The sequence below is a fragment of the Nymphalis io genome, chromosome 8 (assembly GCF_905147045.1).
Source record: "Nymphalis io chromosome 8, ilAglIoxx1.1, whole genome shotgun sequence".
Lineage (NCBI taxonomy): Eukaryota > Metazoa > Arthropoda > Insecta > Lepidoptera > Nymphalidae > Nymphalis > Nymphalis io.
This window is the reverse complement of record NC_065895.1, coordinates 3,692,311-3,715,154: the sequence shown is the minus strand read 5'-3', so window position 1 is coordinate 3,715,154 and position 22,844 is coordinate 3,692,311. Positions and strand designations below refer to the sequence as shown.

At 33.4% G+C, this 22,844-nt stretch overlaps 1 protein-coding gene across 18 annotated transcripts; it reads left to right on the top strand.

Annotated features, from left to right (window-relative positions):
* Positions 1–900: 900 nt before the first annotated feature.
* On the top strand, positions 901–21,966 carry LOC126769839 (pre-piRNA 3'-exonuclease trimmer-like). 18 transcript variants are annotated; one of them, XM_050488723.1, is made up of 12 exons: positions 901–1,369; positions 10,182–11,046; positions 11,123–11,357; positions 11,533–11,684; positions 12,056–12,191; positions 12,629–12,957; positions 13,045–13,172; positions 13,855–13,997; positions 18,828–18,914; positions 20,499–20,587; positions 21,189–21,287; positions 21,662–21,966. In XM_050488723.1, the coding sequence occupies exons 2-12, from the start codon at positions 10,919–10,921 to the stop codon at positions 21,732–21,734; spliced, it is 1,599 nt and encodes a 532-aa protein (XP_050344680.1). In that variant the 5' UTR covers positions 901–1,369; positions 10,182–10,918; the 3' UTR covers positions 21,735–21,966. The 18 variants fall into 18 exon arrangements, with proteins under 18 accessions (XP_050344680.1, XP_050344682.1, XP_050344686.1 ...); XM_050488725.1 differs by lacking the exon at positions 901–1,369 and adding an exon at positions 2,114–2,193 and having other exon boundaries at positions 10,757–11,046; XM_050488729.1 differs by lacking the exon at positions 901–1,369 and adding an exon at positions 2,219–2,361 and having other exon boundaries at positions 10,912–11,046.
* Positions 21,967–22,844: the final 878 nt, after the last annotated feature.

The window sequence follows — 22,844 nt, the reverse complement described above, 5'->3', positions numbered from 1 at the left end:
ACCCAGACTCAGGACAAACAGACATGTTCATGCACACAAATGTCTGTCCTGGGTGGGAATCGAACCCACAACCTTCGGCGTAAAAGGCAAGTATCTACCAACTACGCCAACCAGCTCGTCAAAGATGTGACTGTGAATTCCCCTCAAGCCGTAAAAAAATGTTTCTAACAATTATCTCTGTTTTATGGTAGTGTCTGAAAGGAATATTGGAGCCTAACTTGCATCCCGTGTAAGTACTCTCTTTTTTATATCATAGGTAGATGGACTGACAAATAGGGCAACTGATGATAAGTAGTCATCATAGCTGGTTGAAATTGGTGCTGTAAGTGTTCAATACCAACCATCAGTACCAACCTTGGGAACTAAAAAGTTATGTCCCTTACTTATTCTTTAAACCGGATCACAGTAACACTAATCATAAAATATATCTAAGTCAGCCTGCTGCTTGGAAGTGTATTATATAGTCTAAATATCCTTGGCAAAGCAGCATAGTGTCCAATATCTTAATTAGATGTAGAAATGTAAAAATAGTTGGAAATGTTTATACGAGGTAAACGAAGGTAGGTACGTTAAAGTTTGTTTGTGAGGAAACACAATTAGTTATGTCTTTAATAAAAACATTGAAGAGAATCGGTGGGTTCACATCTAGAACCCATCTGACGTGTGGTACATCTGATGGCGCTTAGAAAGTATAAGAATTGTGGCCGCTAGTTATTACTTTAGAGGACCTTTTATCTAGATATGACATAAATCTTAATCATAAAATATGTTTTACGCCAAAGTAGTAATGAACCGCCGATGCCAGCTCGTCAGAGTTTATTTAATATAAATAGGTCTAATATGATGAAGAGTAGAAAACTACTCGTGTGTCACTGCAACTTTTAAATTGTTGATTCTACAATAATATTTTTTGAAATTTTTATAGATATATATTTTATAGACATAATACAACATACTTAATAAATGTAACATATTTAATAAAATATAGTTTAATTTATTTAAAAGACTAAAACGCCTAACAAATGTTGTTTAAATCTTTTTTAAAAGAACTGACAGGACACTTAGAGGACAGGATACTATGTCGTATAATATGTAGTACGATTTTATTACTATACGCTGCTATGTAACAATCCGCTTAAAGCAACAGCTTAAAATCAATGAGGGTATAATAAAATTTTTGTTTTGCTATTCTACAGCACAATATATACGCACAAGTATGCCTAACAGGGACATATGGCGAAGGCTCGTGAGGCGAATAACATCTGCGCTATAACATAATACTTCATGGCAACCACGACCGCTCTGACAAATGTCACGACGAAGATGAATGCCAATATTTACAAGATTTTATTAATGAAATACAATTTATGTATGCAAAAAAATATAGTTTATAATTTTTCACATTAACTTTTTATAATACTTTTTTGTAATATTGTTTTTTAGAAGAAACGAATATTCATATTTTTCGTAGTTTTAATTCGATCGTAGAAATATTTAAAAGTTTTTGTTAACTTTTGATTTTTAACGGTTATTATTTTTTTGTTGTGTCAAACTTCAATATCATTTTCTTTTAATAATAAAAAAATAATTTTAGTTTTTACTTGGCACTTTACAGGGGTGATTTGATTAAGAACTATTAGAATGGTTAAACAAAGATTCATATTTTTTTTTTTAGTTTATTATTATATATATCTTTCATTCCGAGGTTGAACCTAATATCTGAGCTGAATCTACCAAAAAACGAACTTACCTAACATTTTTATACATAATGTAATATATAGATTCGAAGGTGAATTCAAAACTGCGATCTATTGTTGTGAGGCAAATAAAAAAATAATAAAGGAAACTACGTTTGGAATTGTATCTTTGGCAGAGAGATAAAATTGTAATGCTATCTAGATTCAAAATATTTTTTCGTCAGTCACGGTAGCATGCAAAGGCGATCCCATAGCGCTCCTCGTTAAGATGAAGGAACCGCTGGTTTTTCACGAACGCTGGTATTACGATGTTCGGGCGTAATTCGGCACCGTGGGAGAAACACATAACGCCTTTTTCTCGCGGAAAAAAAAGGTTTAAAATATTAATTATTTTACCTGCAAATTAAACTAATGGTCAACCCAATTAATCGAACAAGTTTTAATTTCATGTTTTCCAGAAATTTGTCATATAATTTTTTATAAATATTATTTATGTGTAAGTAACATGTAGAACTACTACATAGTGTTGTTTTTATATCATTTAAATATTTTAAGAACTTACAATAATAATTCTGCCTTCAACAGATTGCGCTGACAGTTGACACGTGACAGTTAGTCATGTTGACATAAATTAAGTTGAATAACTTGCTTGTAATTTTTGTGGGTAAATAAACATATTTTCTTATATATTCATGAAAAAAGTCTTTGCTCATAATTTTTTTAATTTTTTTACCCATAAGTAGTATAATGGAGATTACAAAAAATAACTTTTCTCAAGAATTAGACAACATAACCAATAATTTGAAACGATCGTGTTTCGTGAGTTTCGACGCGGAGTTTACTGCAATTTTATCGGATGAATGTTTTAATCATAAGTACGTATATTTTAATTTTATAACACATCTTACCCGTATTATTATTTTTAAATGTGTAATTACTTTAATTTTCAGGTTATTCGACACCAGCAAAGAAAGATATGATCTCATTAAGAATGAAGTGAGCAAAATGATCATAACTCAATTCGGTTTAACAATGTTCCAGTATGAAAGGGAACAAGACAGCTATACAGCTGTTGGTTACACATTCCATTTGTGTCCGCAAGCCTTTGGTGATATAGACCAGTCTTTTATATTTCAAGCTTCTACACTTCGATTTCTTTGTAAACACAAATTTAACTTTAACAAGGTAAATAAAATGTAAAATATTTCACTAATTTGGTTTGCTATGGCTACCTAAATAAAACATTTAAAAAAATTCTAAATTGAACATTTAAAATAGTCATCATTAGTGTAACACTGATAGTAATATAAAGATATAGTTATGGATATTTATTGTAAGATTATTTGTTGTTATTTCACAGTTCATATATGAAGGCCTTCCTTACTTGAGTAAAACTGAGGAAAAGCTTATACGGCAGCAGCTACAAGATAAAACACTGTTTATTAATCTAATTAATAAAATGAATATGGACGATGAAAGAACTCTTCAGCATTACTGTTCTGAGGTGTCAAAGTATGTTATTTCTCCAGTTTAAATTTAATTAATATTTATATAATAGCTTTATTAAATTATATCAATTGAAATTTAATAGTTTAAATACCATCCGTAGATATCATTGTAGTATTTGTTCTTAATATATATTCATTATACATATAATTTTAATTTTAAAATTACCAAAAACGCCCTTAGAACTACTGCAGGTATAAGGAATATCAGCAGGTAAAAGATCAATACTTGAAATAAACTTGTGGTTATTTTATTTACTCCCGTCAAAGTATAAAGTTTATACAAAATACATATACATCAAGAAGGCATACAAAATACATATATATATATATATATATATGCCTTCTTGATCTTAATAATAATATTATTGTTTTTACAAATCATATTAATAATTCCAGGTGGCTGATGAATGGTGACGAAGAAATTCTTTATTTTGATATTGAAAATCCCGTAATGCGTTATATAGTCCACAATGAAATAAGACTGCGATTTCCTGATGTACTTATGACTGATAGCTTAGGTAATAGCAATAAGGTAATTTTTGCTGTGTAGCTCCTGAGGACTACACCATTGTAAATAATAATTCATTCTGTTTTTATTTAATATAGTAAAATGAATTAAACAAAGTGGACAAAGGTCTTCTCTACTCTTTAAGGTTGGGATCTTGTATAAAAAAATTACTGAAAAATTAATTATTAATTGAGTAAATATTGATGATTTTATTACCTATGCCTGTATTGATAAATAATTAAAAAAAAATCAAAAATGTTTTTCAATAAAACCTCAAAGTCACTTATGCGAAAGTGAGTTTGATTATTTATCTGTGAGTTTGTTACACTTTAACAACTACTTCTCAACCGATCGTCATAAGATTATTAGCCTTTTAAAAAAAAAATTAAAATCTTTTTTTTTCTTGGAATTATATGTTCTCTTATTAATTAACAACAAACTACTAAGCAAATTTTTTTTCAGGTCCTTATATACCGAGATAAGAATGTAGAAGGCGCAAAAAGTGCACCAATAACTGTACTGGAAGAAAATTTAATAAGCAACATATTAGGATTTTCACAGATAATTAATTTACTTGCAGAGCATAAAAAACCTATTGTGGGTCACAACATATTCTTAGACACTATACTTTTACACAGTCAGTTTATAGGACCCTTGCCAAAGAATTACTCTGTATTTAAAAAAAATATAAATGACCTCTTCCCAACAATATTCGATACAAAATATATATCTCATGAAATGGGCAGAAAATTAACATCGGATGAAACATGGAAATCGAACGCGCTTCAAGAGTAAGGAGAATTGTTTATTATGTTACTTAATTTATGGGTAATAAAGTTTATTTCGTTTGTTATATAATTTACTGTTCTCATTTTCAGTTTATATGAATTCTTTTTAGAGGGAAAACTTAGTTGGCTACAAACGGGTATGAATATTGTTAAACTAAAAATCCCGTTTGATGTTAATCAAACCTACCATGAAGCAGGATGGGACTCATATTGTTCGGGTAAGAAATAAATTATAAAGAAATAACAGAAGAACAATAACAAGTACTGCTTTTTTGCGGTAGAATATCTGATGAGTGGGAATACCTACCCAGACGGGCTTGAACAAAGCCCTACCACCAGTAAAACCAAAAAAAAACATTTAATACAGCCGAAGCTTGATTTTTAAAACACTAGTATTAGTAGATATATGTTTTCTGTCATTTTAATATTTTGTAATATTTTATACAATATTGAGCTGAGATGGCCTAGTAGCTTTTTTCTTTACTTATAATATGGAAAGGCAGACGAGCAAATGGACTATCTAATGGTAGGTAGTCACCACCACCAATACAATATCAGATGAGTGGGTGGTATCTAACCAGATGGGCTTGCACAGGGCCATACAACCAAAAAAAATGGAATTAGAAGTCAAAAAGAATCGTAGCCAGAGAATGTGGATTAAAACCTGAGCGAGCGTCACTGAGTTTTCATTTGGCTATTTAAAATTCATCTCGTGCTCGGCGTTGAAGGTAAACATCGTGAAAAACCTGCGTGTGTATCATGCAAAACTGCTACCTGTGTATCCACCACGCTCCAACTGGTGGATACATATACAGCAGTTTTTCATGATACATCTGTCTATAAATAAAAGTAAATATTAAAATATTTTTAAAAGAATACTTGATAGTATATTTTGTTTAGGTTACTGCTTCATCCGTTTGGGTCACTGGGCGGCCTGTGAGGCAAATGGAAATTTAAAACCCGTGGGACCAAAAGAAAAACTTGCTGCCCTGAGTCCTTTCTGCAACAAAGTTAATATAATCCGTGAAGCTGTTCCTTATATGGTAAGTTAACATTACTAACTAACTAACTCGTAAATTGGAATTTTAAATAATGTAAACGTCAAAATCAAAAATCTAAATCAAAATACTTTATTCAACATTGAAGCATTAACTAACTAAACTACCACCGGTTCGGAAAAGAAACACCCAGCCCTGAGAGAAAAAAGCGAAAGAAACTCAGCGGTTTAAAAAAAAAATAGCTTGGCGACGATCGTCTCATTCCCAAGGTATCAAGGCTTGGCTAGCATCGTAGGCTATCATCAAAAAAATCATTAATTGTATAATAATCACACAAGCGTTCCTTTTTTTTTTTAATTTATGAACTGAGCGTCGATTTCAGCAAATGTAAAATGTATTTTTAGGTAATATCTAACCATTGGTTAATTGAATGCTTCATCCAGACACTTTATATAGCCAGATTATTAGGATTGTGTGTAATTACATAATTATAAAATACACGATAACATGCAAAAAAAACATAGTAACAAGGTTACATAAAAAATACAAAAAAAAACATAGTAATTCTTCGGGTTCGAACCCTCACCAATTCTAATAGAGCGCATGAAAGATATATAACTAAACGCGGCTTCTTTTCCGTATTATGAGATCTGTAATTTACACTGGCTCACTCACCATTCAAACCATAATACAACCAAAATTGAATACTAAGTAGTAAGTAATAGAAGCGTGTTTAATCATATTTCTCGACCGCCCGCAAAAACAATTTTAAAGTATTACCCAAAATTTGTGCATATTAAAATATTTATATTTAATTTCAAAACACACCTGCCTCACTGATTAACCTTGCTTCGTTAAGGCAGGAATACATTAATAAGTATTTGGTGCTACTTTTATTATTAATTTGTTCGTTTAACTTGCTGTTTTGGTTAACGCAGTTACAACAGTAATGTTAACTCTTTATCTCACGGCGTAAGGTCGATATGACTAATTAAATACAACATACTTAATTTTATATATCAGCTATACACAAACACCGTTTTCTCTTCGCGTCAATTCCATTACATATTGTATTTTCCCGCGCTCCGCGATATATGACACCCGCAATGACAGATGGATAGATACACAGATAATATATATTCATATTTTAAAATACTAATTAATTTATAATTGTACACTACAGTCACATTATTGAGATCATATTGACCATGAAATACTTTAAAAAAAAAATTCTTTTACGATATTTAATGATTAATTATTTAATAATTTAAAATTAATATGTCGTGGAAAACAATAATTTTAATTAAGTCGCCGACTTGAATATAGTAGTAACGGGTAAACGCGGTGACGTCATTTGTTTTTGAAGTTATGTGGACAGAGTCGTGTTGGAAAGTGGGGGGGACTGTGTATCAAACACTTGCGTTTGAGAAACCGACCAGTCCACACCTCCAAGGCGAAACTGTCGGTTTACCTACCTAGTACCTATACCTAATTATAGTGGATTGTGATTTGCAATAATAAATCTTTGGTTATACCTACATCGAGTTTATTTTGATACAATATCGTGATGGACCCCGTACCACCGAACATAGACAAAGACAGCTCTATCGCTCAGCCGTCGCTGCCGCCGACATCAGAAGTGGGATCTGAATTCCACTGGCGCACAATGTTCGAGATTCAGCAGAGAAATATGATGCAATTGATTGAGGCTATTCGAACATCAGTATCGTCACTCAAGATTTCTCTGCCGGAGTTCAACTCAGAGCAACCAGATGCTGATCCACGTGCTTGGTGTGCTACGATTGATATTTGCGTTAATGAACGTCCACTGGAAGGTGCATCGCTCATCATAGCTCTCAGTAAGGCACTGAAGGACAGCGCCTCATCGTGGCTGTCACAAATCTCCCATGCGGCATATGCAAGCCGTGTGATGACGTCACTGTTGACTAAATGGAAGAATTTAAGTCACGAAGAACGCCATTTAAGAAGCTACGTCATATGTGCTGGCTCGTATTGTCCAGTTCGATTCGCGTTTGTATTGCTTAGCATTTACAAGTGAAATTACGACACGTAACAAATTACTGCAAGAAGTGAAGATAATTTGTGGTAACGTATTATACGACAAAAACGATCTGGTAAGTACGTTTCAATTTGTTTAAAATCGATAGACTGTGTCTTACCATATGTCGTACTTAATAAGTTTCTTAGTAACTTTAAAATTCAGCTTGTGCTTACGTTGCTATAATTTCTTTATTTACCTACCCTGCTTTGGATTAGTATTAATTAAGAGTGATCTTGTACAATGATAACTAAGAAACTTGCCTAATAACGGTCGCATGACCGTGACTCACGTTTCAGAAATCTATTAACGCTGCCGCGACCGCAGGTAGTGATTGTGACTATGGTGGAGTCGTTGTCTTCGCCATGGCGTCCCGTGAGTACTGTCATGAATAGCCATGCTGGTGCTGGTGGTATATATATATATATATATATACGATCTATCAATACTACGGTGAGATCCAACCAATATTTTTATATTTCTAATTTTGACATTGATATTTGGTGCGAGGAGGTAGATCGTGATAAAATTTAAAGTCAACGGAGTGATAATGAGCGTTGGTCTCGCATTGGTAATTGTGTTCTGAAGCGTGTACTGCGCTTTTCGATTAAGTGTATAAGGAAAAGACTGTACTGGCCCTACTAGTCGGTATTTTTGGTTAACGGTATGTCAAGTCGCTGTTAGTGGATAATTTTCAGTAGCCAATACTAACGAATGCTTTGGTATTGTGTACCAAATCACTTGGGTTGGCCTAAAATTGTTATTATTATTTATAATTGTAATATTGACAATATTATATTACTTTTGATAAAAATAAGCAACTAGTACGTTTGAAAATACATTCTTAAAAATCAACGTCACATTTCTTATTAATTGCCGTTCCTTGTCAGCTAGTAAACGCAATATTAAAATATGACATTCTCTATAATTTAATTACAAAATAATAAAAAAATAACGCAAAACTGGATGTAATAGTTGAACAAAACCACATTTTATAATTGAAGTTTTTATAGATTGCGGCGAACACAGGTAGCTCAGAAATCCGTGTTTATAAAGATGTGTCTGTGAATTCGCCTCAAGCCGTCAAAAATGTTTCTAACAATTATCTCTGCTCTTTGGTAGTGTCTGAGATGAATATTGGGGCCTAACTTGCATCCCGTGTAAGTACTCTCTGCCACCTGATGATAAGTGGTCACCATAGCCGGTTGAAATTGGTGCTGTAAGTGCTCAATATGCTACCAAACTTGGGAACTAAAAAGTTATGTCCCTTACTTATTCTTTAAACCGGAACACAGTAACACTAATCATAAAATATATCTAAGTCAGCCTGCTGCTTGGAAGTGTATTATATAGTCTAAATATCCTTGGCAAAGCAGCATAGTGTCCAATATCTTAATTAGATGTAGAAATGTAAAAATAGTTGGAAATGTTTATACGAGTTAAACGAAGGTAGGTACGTTAAAGTTTGTTTGTGAGGAAACACAATTAGTTATGTCTTTAATAAAAACATTGAAGAGAATCGGTGGGTTCACATCTTGAACCCATCTGATGTGTGGTACATCTGATGGCGCTTAGAAAGTATAAGAATTGTGGCCGCTAGTTATTACTTTAGAGGAACTTTTATCTAGATATGACATAAATCTTATTCATAAAATATGGTTTACGCCAAAGTAGTAATGAACCACCGATGCTAGCTCGTCAGAGTTTATTTAACATAAATAGGTCTAATATGATGAAGAGTAGAAAACTGCTCTTGTCACTGCAACTTTTAAATTGTTGATTCTACAACAATATTTTTTGAAATTTTTATAGATATATATTTTATAGACATAATACAACATACTTAATAAATGTAACATATTTAATAAAATATAGTTTAATTTATTTAAAAGACTAAAACGCCTAACAAATGTTGCTTAAATCTTTTTTAAAAGAACTGACAGGACACTTAGAGGACAGGATACTATGTCGTATAATATGTAGTACGATTTTATTACTATACGCTGCTATGTAACAATCCGCTTAAAGCAACAGCTTAAAATCAATGAGGGTATAATAACATTTTTGTTTTGCTATTCTATAGCACAATATATACGCACAAGTATGCCTAACAGGGACATATGGCGAAGGCTCACGAGCCTTGGCCTTCGTTATTCGCCTCACGAGGCGAATAACATCTGCGCCATAACATAATACTTCATGGCAACCACGACCGCTCTGACAAATGTCACGACGAAGATGAATACCAACATTTACAAGATTTTATTAATGAAATACAATTTATGTAACCAAAAAAATATAGTTTATAATTTTTCACATTAACTTTTTATAATACTTTTTTGTAATATTGTTTTTTAGAAGAAACGAATATTCATATTTTTCGTAGTTTTAATTCGATCGTAGAAATATTTAAAAGTTTTTGTTAACTTTTGATTTTTAACGGTTATTATTTTTTTGTTGTGTCAAACTTCAATATCATTTTCTTTTAATAATAAAAAAATAATTTTAGTTTTTACTTGGCATTACTTTACAGGGGTGATTTGATTAAGAACTATTAGAATGGTTAAACAAAGTTTCATATATATATTTTTTAGTTTATTATTATATACACTTTCATTCCGAGGTTGAACCTAATATCTGAGCTGAATCTACCAAAAAACGAACTTACCTAACATTTTTATACATAATGTAATATATAGATTCGAAGGTGAATTCAAAACTGCGATCTATTGTTGTGAGGCAAATAAAAAAATAATAAAGGAAACTACGTTTAGAATTGTATCTTTAGCAGAGAGATAAAATTGTAATGCTATCTAGATTCAAAATATTTTTTCGTCAGTCACGGTAGCATGCAAAAGCGATCCCATAGCGCTCCTCGTTAAGATGGAGAAGGAACCGCTGGTTTTTCACGTGGTATTACGATGTTCGGGCGTAATTCGGCACCGTGGGAGAAACACATAACGCCTTTTTCTAGCGGAAAAAAAAGGTTTAAAATATTCATTATTTTACCTACAAATGAGACTAATGGTCAACCCAATTAATCGAACAAGTTTTAATTTCATGTTTTCCAGAAATTTGTCATATAATTTTTTATAAATATTATTTATGTGTAAGTACCATGTAGAACTACTACACAGTGTTTTTTTTATATCATTTAAATATTTTAAGAACTTACAATAATAATTCTGCCTTCAACAGATTGCGCTGACAGTTGACACGTGACAGTTAGTCATGTTGACATAAATTAAGTTGAATAACTTGCTTGTAATTTTTGTGGGTAAATAAACATATTTTCTTATATATTCATGAAAAAAGTCTTTACTCATAATTTTTTTAATTTTTTTACCTATAAGTAATATAATGGAGATTACAAAAAATAACTTTTCTCAAGAATTAGACAACATAACCAATAATTTGAAACGATCGTGTTTCGTGAGTTTCGACGCGGAGTTTACGGCAATTTTATCGGGTGAAAGTTTTAATCATAGGTACGTATATTTTAATTTTATAACACATCTTACCTCGTATTATAATTTTTAAATGTGTAATTACTTTAATTTTCAGGTTATTCGACACCAGCAAAGAAAGATATGATCTTATTAAGAATGAAGTGAGCAAAATGATCATGACTCAATTCGGTTTAACAATGTTCCAGTATGAAAGGGAACAAGACAGCTATACAGCTGTTGGTTACACATTCCATTTGTGTCCGCAAGCCTTTTGTGATATAGACCAGTCTTTTATATTTCAAGCTTCTACACTTCGATTTCTTTGTAAACACAAATTTAACTTTAACAAGGTAAATAAAATGTAAAATATTTCACTAATTTGGTTTGCTATGGCTACCTAAATAAAACATTTAAAAAAATTCTAAATTGAACATTTAAAATAGTCATCATTAGTGTAACACTGATAGTAATATAAAGATATAGTTATGGATATTTATTGTAAGATTATTTGTTGTTATTTCACAGTTTATATATGAAGGCCTTCCTTACTTGAGTAAAACTGAGGAAAAGCTTATACGGCAGCAGCTACAAGATAAAACACTGTTTATTAATCTAATTAATAAAATGAATATGGACGATGAAAGAACTCTTCAGCATTACTGTTCTGAGGTGTCAAAGTATGTTATTTCTCCAGTTTAAATTTAATTAATATTTATATAATAGCTTTATTAAATTATATCAATTGAAATTTAATAGTTTAAATACCATCCGTAGATATCATTGTAGTATTTGTTCTTAATATATATTCACTATACATATAATTTTAATTTTAAAATTACCAAAACCCTTAGAACTACTGCAGGTATAAGGAATATCAGCAGGTAAAAGATCAATACTTGAAATAAACTTGTGGTTTTTTTATTTACTCCCGTCAAAGTATAAAGTTTATACAAAATACATATACATCAAGAAGGCATACAAAATACATATGCCTTCTTGATCTTAATAATAATATTATTGTTTTTACAAATCATATTAATAATTCCAGGTGGCTGATGAATGGTGAAGAAGAAACTCTTTATTTTGATATTGAAAATCCCGTAATGCGTTATATAGTCCACAATGAAATAAGACTGCGATTTCCTGATGTACTTACGACTGATAGCTTAGGTAATAGCAATAAGGTAATTTTTGCTGTGTAGCTCCTGAGGACTACACCACTGTAAATAATAATTCACTCTGTTTTTATTTAATATAGTAAAATGAATTAAACAAAGTGGACAAAGGTCTTCTCTACTCTTTAAGGTTGGGATCTTGTATAAAAAATACTACTGAAAAATTAATTATTAATTGAGTAAATATTGATGATTTTATTACCTATGCCTGTATTGATAAATAATTTAAAAAAAAATCAAAAATGTTTTTCAATAAAACCTCAAACTGACTTATGCGAAAGTGAGTTTGTTTATTTATCTGTGAGTTTGTTACACTTTAACAACTACTTCTCAACCGATCGTCATAAGATTAGTGGCCTTTTAAAAAAAAGATTAAAATCTTTTTTTTCTTGGAATTACATGTTCTCTTATATTAACAACAAGCCACTAAGCAAATTTTTTTTCAGGTCCTTATATACCGAGATAAGAATGTAGAAGGCGCAAAAAGTGCACCAATAACTGTACTGGAAGAAAATTTAATAAGCAACATATTAGGATTTTCACAGATAATTAATTTACTTGCAGAGCATAAAAAACCTATTGTGGGTCACAACATATTCTTAGACACTATACTTTTACACAGTCAGTTTATAGGACCCTTGCCAAAGAATTACTCTGTATTTAAAAAAAATATAAATGACCTCTTCCCAACAATATTCGATACAAAATATATATCTCATGAAATGGGCAGAAAATTAACATCGGATGAAACATGGAAATCGAACGCGCTCCAAGAGTAAGGAGTATTATTTATTATGTTACTTAATTTATGGGTAATAAAGTTTATTTCGTTTGTTATATAATTTACTGTTCTCATTTTCAGTTTATATGAATTCTTTTTAGAGGGAAAACTTAGTTGGCTACAAACGGGTATGAATATTGTTAAACTAAAAATCCCGTTTGATGTTAATCAAACCTACCATGAAGCAGGATGGGACTCATATTGTTCGGGTAAGAAATAAATTATAAAGAAATAACAGAAGAACAATAACAAGTACTGCTTTTTTGCGGTAGAATATCTGATGAGTGGGAATACCTACCCAGACGGGCTTGAACAAAGCCCTACCACCAGTAAAACCAAAAAAAAACATTTAATACAGTCGAAGCTTGATTTTTAAAACACTAGTATTAGTAGATATATGTTTTCTGTCATTTTAATATTTTGTAATATTTTATACAATATTGAGCTGAGATGGCCTAGTAGCTTTTTTCTTTACTTATAATATGGAAAGGCAGACGAGCAAATGGACTATCTAATGGTAAGTAGTCACCACCACCAATACAATATCAGATGAGTGGGTGGTATCTAACCAGATGGGCTTGCACAGGGCCATACAACCAAAAAAAATTGAATTAGAAGTCAAAAAGAATCGTAGCCAGAGAATGTGGATTAAAACCTGAGCGAGCGTCACTGAGTTTTCATTTGGCTATTTAAAATTCATCTCGTGCTCGGCGTTGAAGGTAAACATCGTGAAAAACCTGCGTGTGTATCATGCAAAACTGCTACCTGTGTATCCACCACGCTCCAACTGGTGGATACATATACAGCAGTTTTTCATGATACATCTGTCTATAAATAAAAGTAAATATTAAAATATTTTTAAAAGAATACTTGATAGTATATTTTGTTTAGGTTACTGCTTCATTCGTTTGGGTCACTGGGCGGCCTGTGAGGCAAGTGGAAAGTTAAAACCCGTGGGACCAAAAGAAAAACTTGCTGCCCTGAGTCCTTTCTGCAACAAAGTTAATATAATCCGTGGAGCTGTTCCTTATATGGTAAGTTAACATTACTAACTAACTAACTAGTAAATTGGAATTTTAAATAATGCAAACGTCAAAATCAAAAATCTAAATCAAAATACTTTATTCAACATTGAAGCATTACACTTACTTATTGATAGTCAAACTAGAAACACCCAGCCCTGAGAGAAAACGGCGAAAGAAACTAAGCGGTTTTAAAAAAAAAAAAATAGCCAGGCGACGATCGTCTCATTCCCAAGGTATCAAGGCTAGGCTAGCATCGTAGGCTATCATCAAAAAAATCATTAATTGTATAATAACCACAAGCGTTCCTTACTTTTTTTTAAATTTATGAACTGAGCGTCGATTTCAGCAAGTGTAAAACGTATTTTTAGGTAATGTCTAACCATTGATTAATTGAATGCTTCATTCTGACACTTTATATAGCCAGATTATTAGGATTGTGTGTAATTACATAATTATAAAATATACGAAAACATGCAAAAAAACATAGTAACAAGGTTACATAAAAAATACAAAGAAAAACATAGTAATTCTTCGGGTTCGAACCCTCACCAATTCTAATAGAGCGCATGATAGATATATAACTAAACGCGGCTTCTTTTCCGTATTATGAGATCTGTAATTTACACTGGCTCACTCACCATTCAAACCATAATACAACATAAATTGAATACTAAGTTGTGAGTAATGGAAGCGGGTCGAGAAATATGATTAAACACGTTAATCATATTTCTCGACCACCCGCAAAAACAATATTAAAGTATTACCCAAAGTTTGTTTTTTTTTTTATAGAATAGGAAGGTGGACGAGCATATGGGCCACCTGATGGTAAGTGGTCACCAAACGCCCTTAGACATTGGCATTGTAAGAAATGTCAACCACCGCTTATAGCCAATGCGCCACCAACCTTGGGAACTAAGATTTTATGTCCCTTGTGCCTGTAATTACACTGGCTCACTCACCCTTCAAACCGGAACACAACAATATCAAGTATTGCTGTTTTGCGGTAGAATATCTGATGAGTGGGTGGTACCTACCCAGACGAGCTTGCACAAAGCCCTACCACCAATGGAAGTAAAATATTTATATTTCTGGCCGCCAAAAAAATCGACCCACCCGTATATTTTTACTTACAAAGTTGTTATCTTAACTATGCGACGACCTAGGTGGATTGTTTTACTTATGGGACATACATTTAACATTTTATTACCCACTTGATATTGATTTGGAGGAGTTGTAAGTGTTATTGAGGATATTTGGAATATTTTTTAAGTATTGATAAGAAAACGTTACTTTGTGCACAAAGTGCATGGTTAGTTTATTTCCAGTTCTTAACGCGGAGTCATCTCGGTTCGATGTTTATTATTGATTAAGTGTATGAAACTTTGTTGAAACAATAATTTTAATAAGCTTAAACATAAAAAATGGATACTACTGAAGCAGAAGCTGCTCAAGTCGTAGCTCTTATTCATGAGGGGTTAAGTCAGCGAAATGTGGCTAGAACACTAAAATTAAGTCGTTCAGCGGTGCGAAGAGTGTACAAACGCTACTTGGAGACTGGGGAGTATCGCCGGAGACCAGGATCTGGCAGGGGGCGTGTCACGAACCCGACCGATGACCGTTTTATTGGTTTGACGTCTTTAAGAAACCGACATATTTCGGCTGTTGACGTTCAAGGTAGACTCCGAGAAAGTCGTGGAGTGTCTGTGAGTGAAAATACTGTAAGAAGAAGACTTCGAGAGCAAAACTTAACCCCTCACAAGCCAGCAACAGGACCAAAACTCACAGCATCCCATCGACAAGCAAGACTACAATTTGCTAGGCAGCACATCGATTGGACACTGAACCAATGGAAGACAGTATTGTTCAGTGATGAAAGCCGAATGTCTCTAGTAGGCTCTGATGGACGACGTAACGTCATGCGAAGGCCAGGAGAACGCTACACTCAGTGTTGCATTCGAGAAACAGTCCGATTTGGTGGAGGCTCTACAATGTTTTGGGGAGGTATTTCTTTAACGGGACGCACAGAGCTGGTTTTTTTCCGTAATCGTGCTGTTAATGCTGAAACTTACATAACGGACATTCTGGAGCCTCATGTGATGCCTTACGCTGGATATATTAGGGATAATTTCCAACTTATGCACGACAACGCACGACCTCACGTCGCTAGAATTGTTAAAGACTATCTCAGGGAAGTCGAAATTCCAGTTATGCAGTGGCCAGCCAATAGTCCGGACTTAAACCCGATAGAGCACCTCTGGGACCAGCTAAAACGTACGGTTCGAGCACGAAATCCAATTCCAGAAACCCTGAATCAACTGGAAGCTGCCCTAACTGAAGAATGGCAACGGACCCCACAGGAAGACATTAAAAAGCTAATCAGGTCACTTAATAGGCGTATGCAGGCAGTGATTAGGTCAAGAGGAGGAAACACTCCCTATTAAAGTAAGATTTAGGCACCCAAATTTAAAAACAAACGGCATAATCGTTTTGTACACAAAAAAATAAAATTGCGTAAAATTTTGTGTTTTCGTGTTTTGTCACATATTTACAATTGCATTTTTTCATTATCAATCTTAAAAATATAAATATGTGGTAGTTTAAAACCATACGATAGCTTTTTTACAAAAAATGTAGGTGGGTCGATTTTTTTGGAGGCCAGTTATATTCATATTTTAAAATACTAATTAATTTATAATTGTACACTACAGTCACATTATTGAGATCATATTGACCATGAAATACTTTAAAAAAATATTTTCTTTTACGATATTTAATGATTGTACTTAAGAACATATATTTTAAGAGGGTTTATTTAAAGAAAGTAATCTTTTATTTGATTTGCTTGAGTAAATCCAGTTCAAAGTTAAAATCTAAATATTGTATGTAAAACTACATTATATTTTCAAGGGTTGTGTCAAATCAGAAACATACTGGAATAAAATTTCCTTGATAAAAAAATATCACGAAATGTCCTCTAACTACCTTTTATATTTCTTAGATTTTAACTTGTAATGCTATATTATATATACATATAATTGAAGTCTAACTCTCGGTATTTTATAGAACCCTTTCGTTTTATTTTATAACAACAAAAAGCTCTTAGCGCTTACTACATTTTCTTTTCGTGAAAAACAAACATCTCCTGTCGCATGTCACTCGTACTTCAAACATACAATTGTATTTTAAATCTGTCGTTGCGGCGCGGTGCTGTTGAGACAAACAACTACGGAATTTTTTTGACAACGCTTTGTCTTTATAGCTTCAAAGAACAAAGACTTTCATATAAAGTTACACCAAAGGTTCCGCCACAAAAAAATTAATTTCGAAAAATCTTAAAATTGATTCTTATATTATGTTATTAAATATACTATGTTCTCTTATTCTCATTAATATAAGTTGTTTTTAATTTAAACTTTCTAGACTCGAGTTTTGGTTTTGCGTTGATAGTCAGTAAGGACAAACGTTTTTAGAATTATAGATAGAAAACCTAAAAGTATGATCAATTCTCTCTCTGGTTATTTACTGGCTTTATTTACTTTAAAAAATACTATTGCCTATTTCTTGTTGTAATCATTCTTTCTATATTGAACGATCACGTATCCTAACATTATAAATGCGAATGTGAGTTTGTTTGTTTGTTATGCTTTCACGCCTAAACCACTATACCGATTTTAAAAATTCATTCACCAATGGAAAGACATTTTTAGCGAGTAACATAGGGTACATTTTGTCCTCGTATTCCTACGGGTACGGGAACTACGCGGGTGAAACGCTAGTTAATAATAAAATGAAAGATTAGTTGTGCAGCCTCACAAGAGATACTATTTCTAAAATTTGACCTTTGCGAAAGAATATTGTTAAGTATTTATACTATAAAATTTGATAGTAATTATCTCGTAATTACGTAATAAACATACTATACCTCATCACGAGTAAATACCTAAACAATCATTACATTTGACCTTGAGGTAGCCTGGGACCAAGATAAAAACAAATATAAGAATAAAAGTTACAGGATTATAGGTCACGTAGTACTTGTTAGATGGAGACGCATGGAAAAGTTAGTAGTTATATAGCTTTATTTATTTCTTACATGCTTGCCTCTTTCTTACTGCCACGTTGGTATATTGGCTAGATATCAAGCCGCTGACCCGGTGGTCGTGAGTTCAATTCCCAGATCGGGCCAATAAAAAGTTATTGAGTTAAGTTAAGTTGGAAGTGTGTACACTCCCGTGCCTCGGAAAGCAAGTAAAGCCGTTGGTCCTGCGCATGAACTCTTCTCGGTCTTGTCTGATTGTCGTCTCATCGGATTATAAGAGCTAGGGAATAGAGAGTGCACCTGTGTTTGCGCAAACACCTGTGAACTATAATATCTCCTGCGCACTTGGCTAATCTCTCTTGAGATTGGCCGCCGTGGCCGAAATCGGTGTGGAGGACCGATATTTCTTACATGTAATGCAAATCAAGTGAAAATTAGTCATAGGTAACCCATAGACATCGGGAGAAATATTAACCATGCCTTACATCACCAATGTGTCGCTAGCCTTGGGAACTAAGGTGTGATGTCCCTTGTACCTAAAGTTACATTGCTTTTACTACTAAACCAATACTAAGTATATAGCTGTTTGACGGTAGAATATATGATGAGTGAATGGTACGTACCCAGATGAATTTTACACAAAAGCCTACTGAATAAACCTTATCACCAAATAAAAGGCACTGAATTCATTTTGCAGAATATTTATACTCGTATTTACATTCTTTCAATAATAAAGATTTGACACAACTTTTTTATGAGTTTTAATAACGATGAAATTTGAACGATTATATTTATTACAGAATCTCGTGAACAACGATCCGCCGAGTCATCGCCCCGATTTACTACACGTTAAATCAATTAAGGAACGAGTTATTAATGTCGAAAAGGTACCATCAATAGTAAAATATTTATCGCCCGATAAACGAAATTGATAATCATAATAAGAGCTATTTATAATTCTCCCGGGGAACTTCGCAACGGTACCAACGACGCACTTATCTCGAAGAGACATAACGGGCATCGTTATTGCAGTCTCCGGCCAGGATCATTACATAAGGAGCTCGGCGTGATGCTATTTACGTATAGATTAGTAAACACGTTCCGCCCGAGTCGTCCCGATCCTCGGAGCCAAAATTAGAGTCCATATGTTACGGAACAGTTATGGTAGTAATAATTGTCACCTCGACCGATGGAACGTCATTTCGGGAAACGTTTTCCAGCTACCGCGTAGCAGGCGCGGTGTTGGAAACGTTTTGAGAAGAGTGTTCCACCTCGCGGTGTTTGTGTCACACACAGTGACACAGTGCGACACGGTGCTCGCCGGAGCCGCGCGCGGACGCCCGGCGCGCTTGGCGCGCGGCCAGTGCACGCACACACGCACGCGCACGCACTCCCACACGTGCATGCATATTTCCCGTTGCTAGTTAAAACGGATTGATAATGGTCGAGTGTCGCGAGTGAATCTTTATTTTGGCCCCGGGATATTTTTTTTAAACATCGAGCTGTTTGATTTTTTAAACGTAAGAGAAGTCATTTTTCATTCCTCTGTCAAGGTTGATTTAAGGTTAGGATATAAATATAATTCGGGTAGCGATGTCGCCGCAGGTGTATTTACGTTAAAGATTTGGCGCGGTGGTCGAGTAGGAGCTGAGAATGGTATTATTTCTATTGGCCACGATTAGATGAGACATAAACTTTTTCAATTATTTGTTGAGTTATGAGATATGTGGTAATCGAAAAAATCTATTATGCTGAGGTGGCTGTCTATCAGCGGATTAAACAAAGCTACATAGCAATTTACGAACTCCTTTATGGATAAAACCAAAATGTATAAAAATGACATAAATCAGACACTGATAAATAAAAAAAAACTTACTACTACGTCAATAAAATAAAATGCAGTAAAATGCGGTCAAGTAGAGGAATTATATCTATACTGGAAATGTATATAAACAGCGCGGCCTATGAATCGGGCCGACCTCCATAAATAGTAATCGTTGCATACATCAACAGCCAATCATTGTCCACTGCTGAACATAGGCCTCTCTCAAGGTGCGCCAAAGCTCCCTGTGGTAACTGGGGGCCTTTTTTTGGGCGCATCTGCCATTGAGGAGGGTTTGCCCATACTCGCCGCGCTGGGCAGGCGTGTTGGCGAGCGATCGTCAAATCGTTGCATAAAAAGTAAAAAATGTAAAAGTGCTGTAAATGTCCCACTAAGGCTATGGCCTCCTCTGCTTTATGAAGAGGCTTGCTTAATCCACCACGCTGCTTCCAATGTGGGTTGGTGGATGACTGCTCTTATATATGTAGATATATTATATACAGCAAACCCAAGTACCCTCTCATCATAATGAGAGACGGAGCAAACATGCAGCTCTGTCCTGCGTCCCCGTTCCCCTATCCCCAGCGTGCATGTGATATTTAGGCGAAGTGTATTGTTGTGTTTAATATAGATTCGTTTGATAATACAGGTAACATCTGTTCTCGCGAGCTTTGGGTCTTTAGACATAAAACGTTATGGCCGTCGAACTGCGCTTGTTGCGACCAGCTCGCGGAACGTGTAAGTATTCTCTTCGAACAATGAACAGAGAATTTCTTAAAGCAATAACCCGAATAAATGTAATTTTTCCCAAAACTTTGAAACCTAAAACTTCGGGATATAGGCTTTTAAGCTAGCCAGTAAGGGCTACGTTCTTTATTTTCTAATTTAACATAAAGGTCGGCCTTAACACGCCTGATGGATTAAGAGAATCTAGAGCATTGCGATTCACGGCCCGCAATGTACACAATGATACAGTTCAGACTTAGCGACTGAATTGTTTTTATTGTGATCATGTCGCTTCGAAATAATACGACGATAGTAATTAAGCAATAATGAAAAGATCATTTACTCCGAGTAGCGTCCGAGTTACTATTTATTTATATAATAGACCACTCAATTGAAGCGTTTAAATAAAAATTTTAGCTATTTAATTGAAAAAAATTCAAGCCCCTATAAAGATGTACTTTTTTTATGATTCGAAAAGTTTATTATTTACAATTTTTTATGTCTCGAGACTAATAAAAATATTTAAATTTCGATAAGCTTGTTTGACTGAATTGTAATCTTTAAAGCCAATAGTAAAATTATATTTTTATTAAATTATACCGTGATATTTCAGAGCAGACAGAATATTGAAGCAGTTTAGGAACGACGGGGAGTACAGAATAGCGCCATATAGGTTTGTCAAACATTCTCCCGTCGGTCGTGTAGCTGTTTGGTACGAATATTTTTTTATCATATAAATAAATGTTCATTATTAAGCTTACTACTATATTTTAAAACTACTTCAAATGAATATATGAAATATATGTAAATTTACTTTTGATAATGAATGTGATTTATTTTAGGACTCTTTAATTATTATTATTAAAATCAATAGCCCAATATATGTATATATATATATAATAGGCCAATATAATAATAGGCCAATATATAGCCCAAAATATATACATATATATATTAGGCTATTTTATAAACACAAAATAACTTTTAATAATATAATATTTGAATTTAATCACATTTCAACAAGGACGTAAGATTTGATATTTATCTGTACACTAAGTTTGAAATTAAAATTATTTTCTATTTCAGGAGCAGTGCTATTATAACCGGTAGCATATTATTCATCTTCTTGCATCGAAATGTTAATACAAAAATTTTATGATTTAAACTCCATAATGAATGTTATGTTTAAACAATAACTAAATATAAGTAACATAAAGATGTTACTAAGATGTATACAAAGTGTATAGATTAATTTGTAGATGGTACCGCTGCCGAAATATTTTAAAAATAGTTAAAATCGTGCGAAACGTATTGTTATTGAGTTTAAAAAAGTTTTTATAAAAGCTGGTGTTTTGTAAGATATTGTTAAATAAAAAAGTCATCTACCTCAATTGTGTTTTTATTTATTCGCTTACAATTAAATGTTTGTGATTTCTTTTCTTTTTTTTTTGGTGATTTTGGTTGACAATGGTCAGCGGTTTTCTGCCGTAGATACCGTAACTTATTAATAATATCCTTTATTCAATTAAGATAGCTAACTAGTGGTACCTTACTTTGCCTGGTGGTAAGGCTTTGTGCAAGCCCGTCTGGGTAGATACCACCCACTCATCAGATATTCTGCCGCTAAGCAGCAATACTTAGTATTGTTGCGTTCCGGTTTGAAGGGTGAGTGAGCCAGTGTAACTACAGGCACAAGGGACATAACATCTCAGTTCCCAAGGTTATTTGCGCATTGGCAAGGTAAGGAATGGTTATTATTTGTTACCTCGCCAATGTCTGGGCGGTGATGACCACTTACCATCAGGTGGCCCATTTGCTCGTCCGCCTGCCATTGACATAAAAAACTAGCTGTTACGAATTTGAAATAATTAAAAATTACTAAACCGTCTATGGCGTCATCCTAATATCTTTGACTGCTACGTGTGAGTAGTAAGTAACTCAGTCAAAATTAACACGTAAATAGTGAATAGTTAAATAAATAAGACAAAGGAAATATAGTGACAATTGATTGGCATTTTTGAAGCGTCATTTTACAAGATACGACAAACTGATACCAACGATTCGGTATGCAGATTCTACTGAAGGAACAAGAAACTCTTTCGTCATATACATATACCGAATAATCATATGCAATCGAATTTATATATCCTGTATAAAAATCAACAAATACCATTTCATTTTATGTATATAATCTTATACATAGTTTGTTTATACTGAACGACCCAAAGCCCTCCTGATTATAATGTCTAAATATAACAAATATTTGGTC

Bases quoted from the DNA above. Each gene is read 5' to 3' on its own strand.
- LOC126769839 (XM_050488723.1), top strand. From the start codon at position 10,919: ATGGAGATTACAAAAAATAACTTTTCTCAAGAATTAGACAACATAACC. The intron at 13,998-18,827 runs GTAAGTTAACAT...TATTTATTACAG, and splicing joins GTGGAGCTGTTCCTTATATG to AATCTCGTGAACAACGATCC. The intron at 21,288-21,661 runs GTACGAATATTT...TTTCTATTTCAG, and splicing joins GTCGGTCGTGTAGCTGTTTG to GAGCAGTGCTATTATAACCG.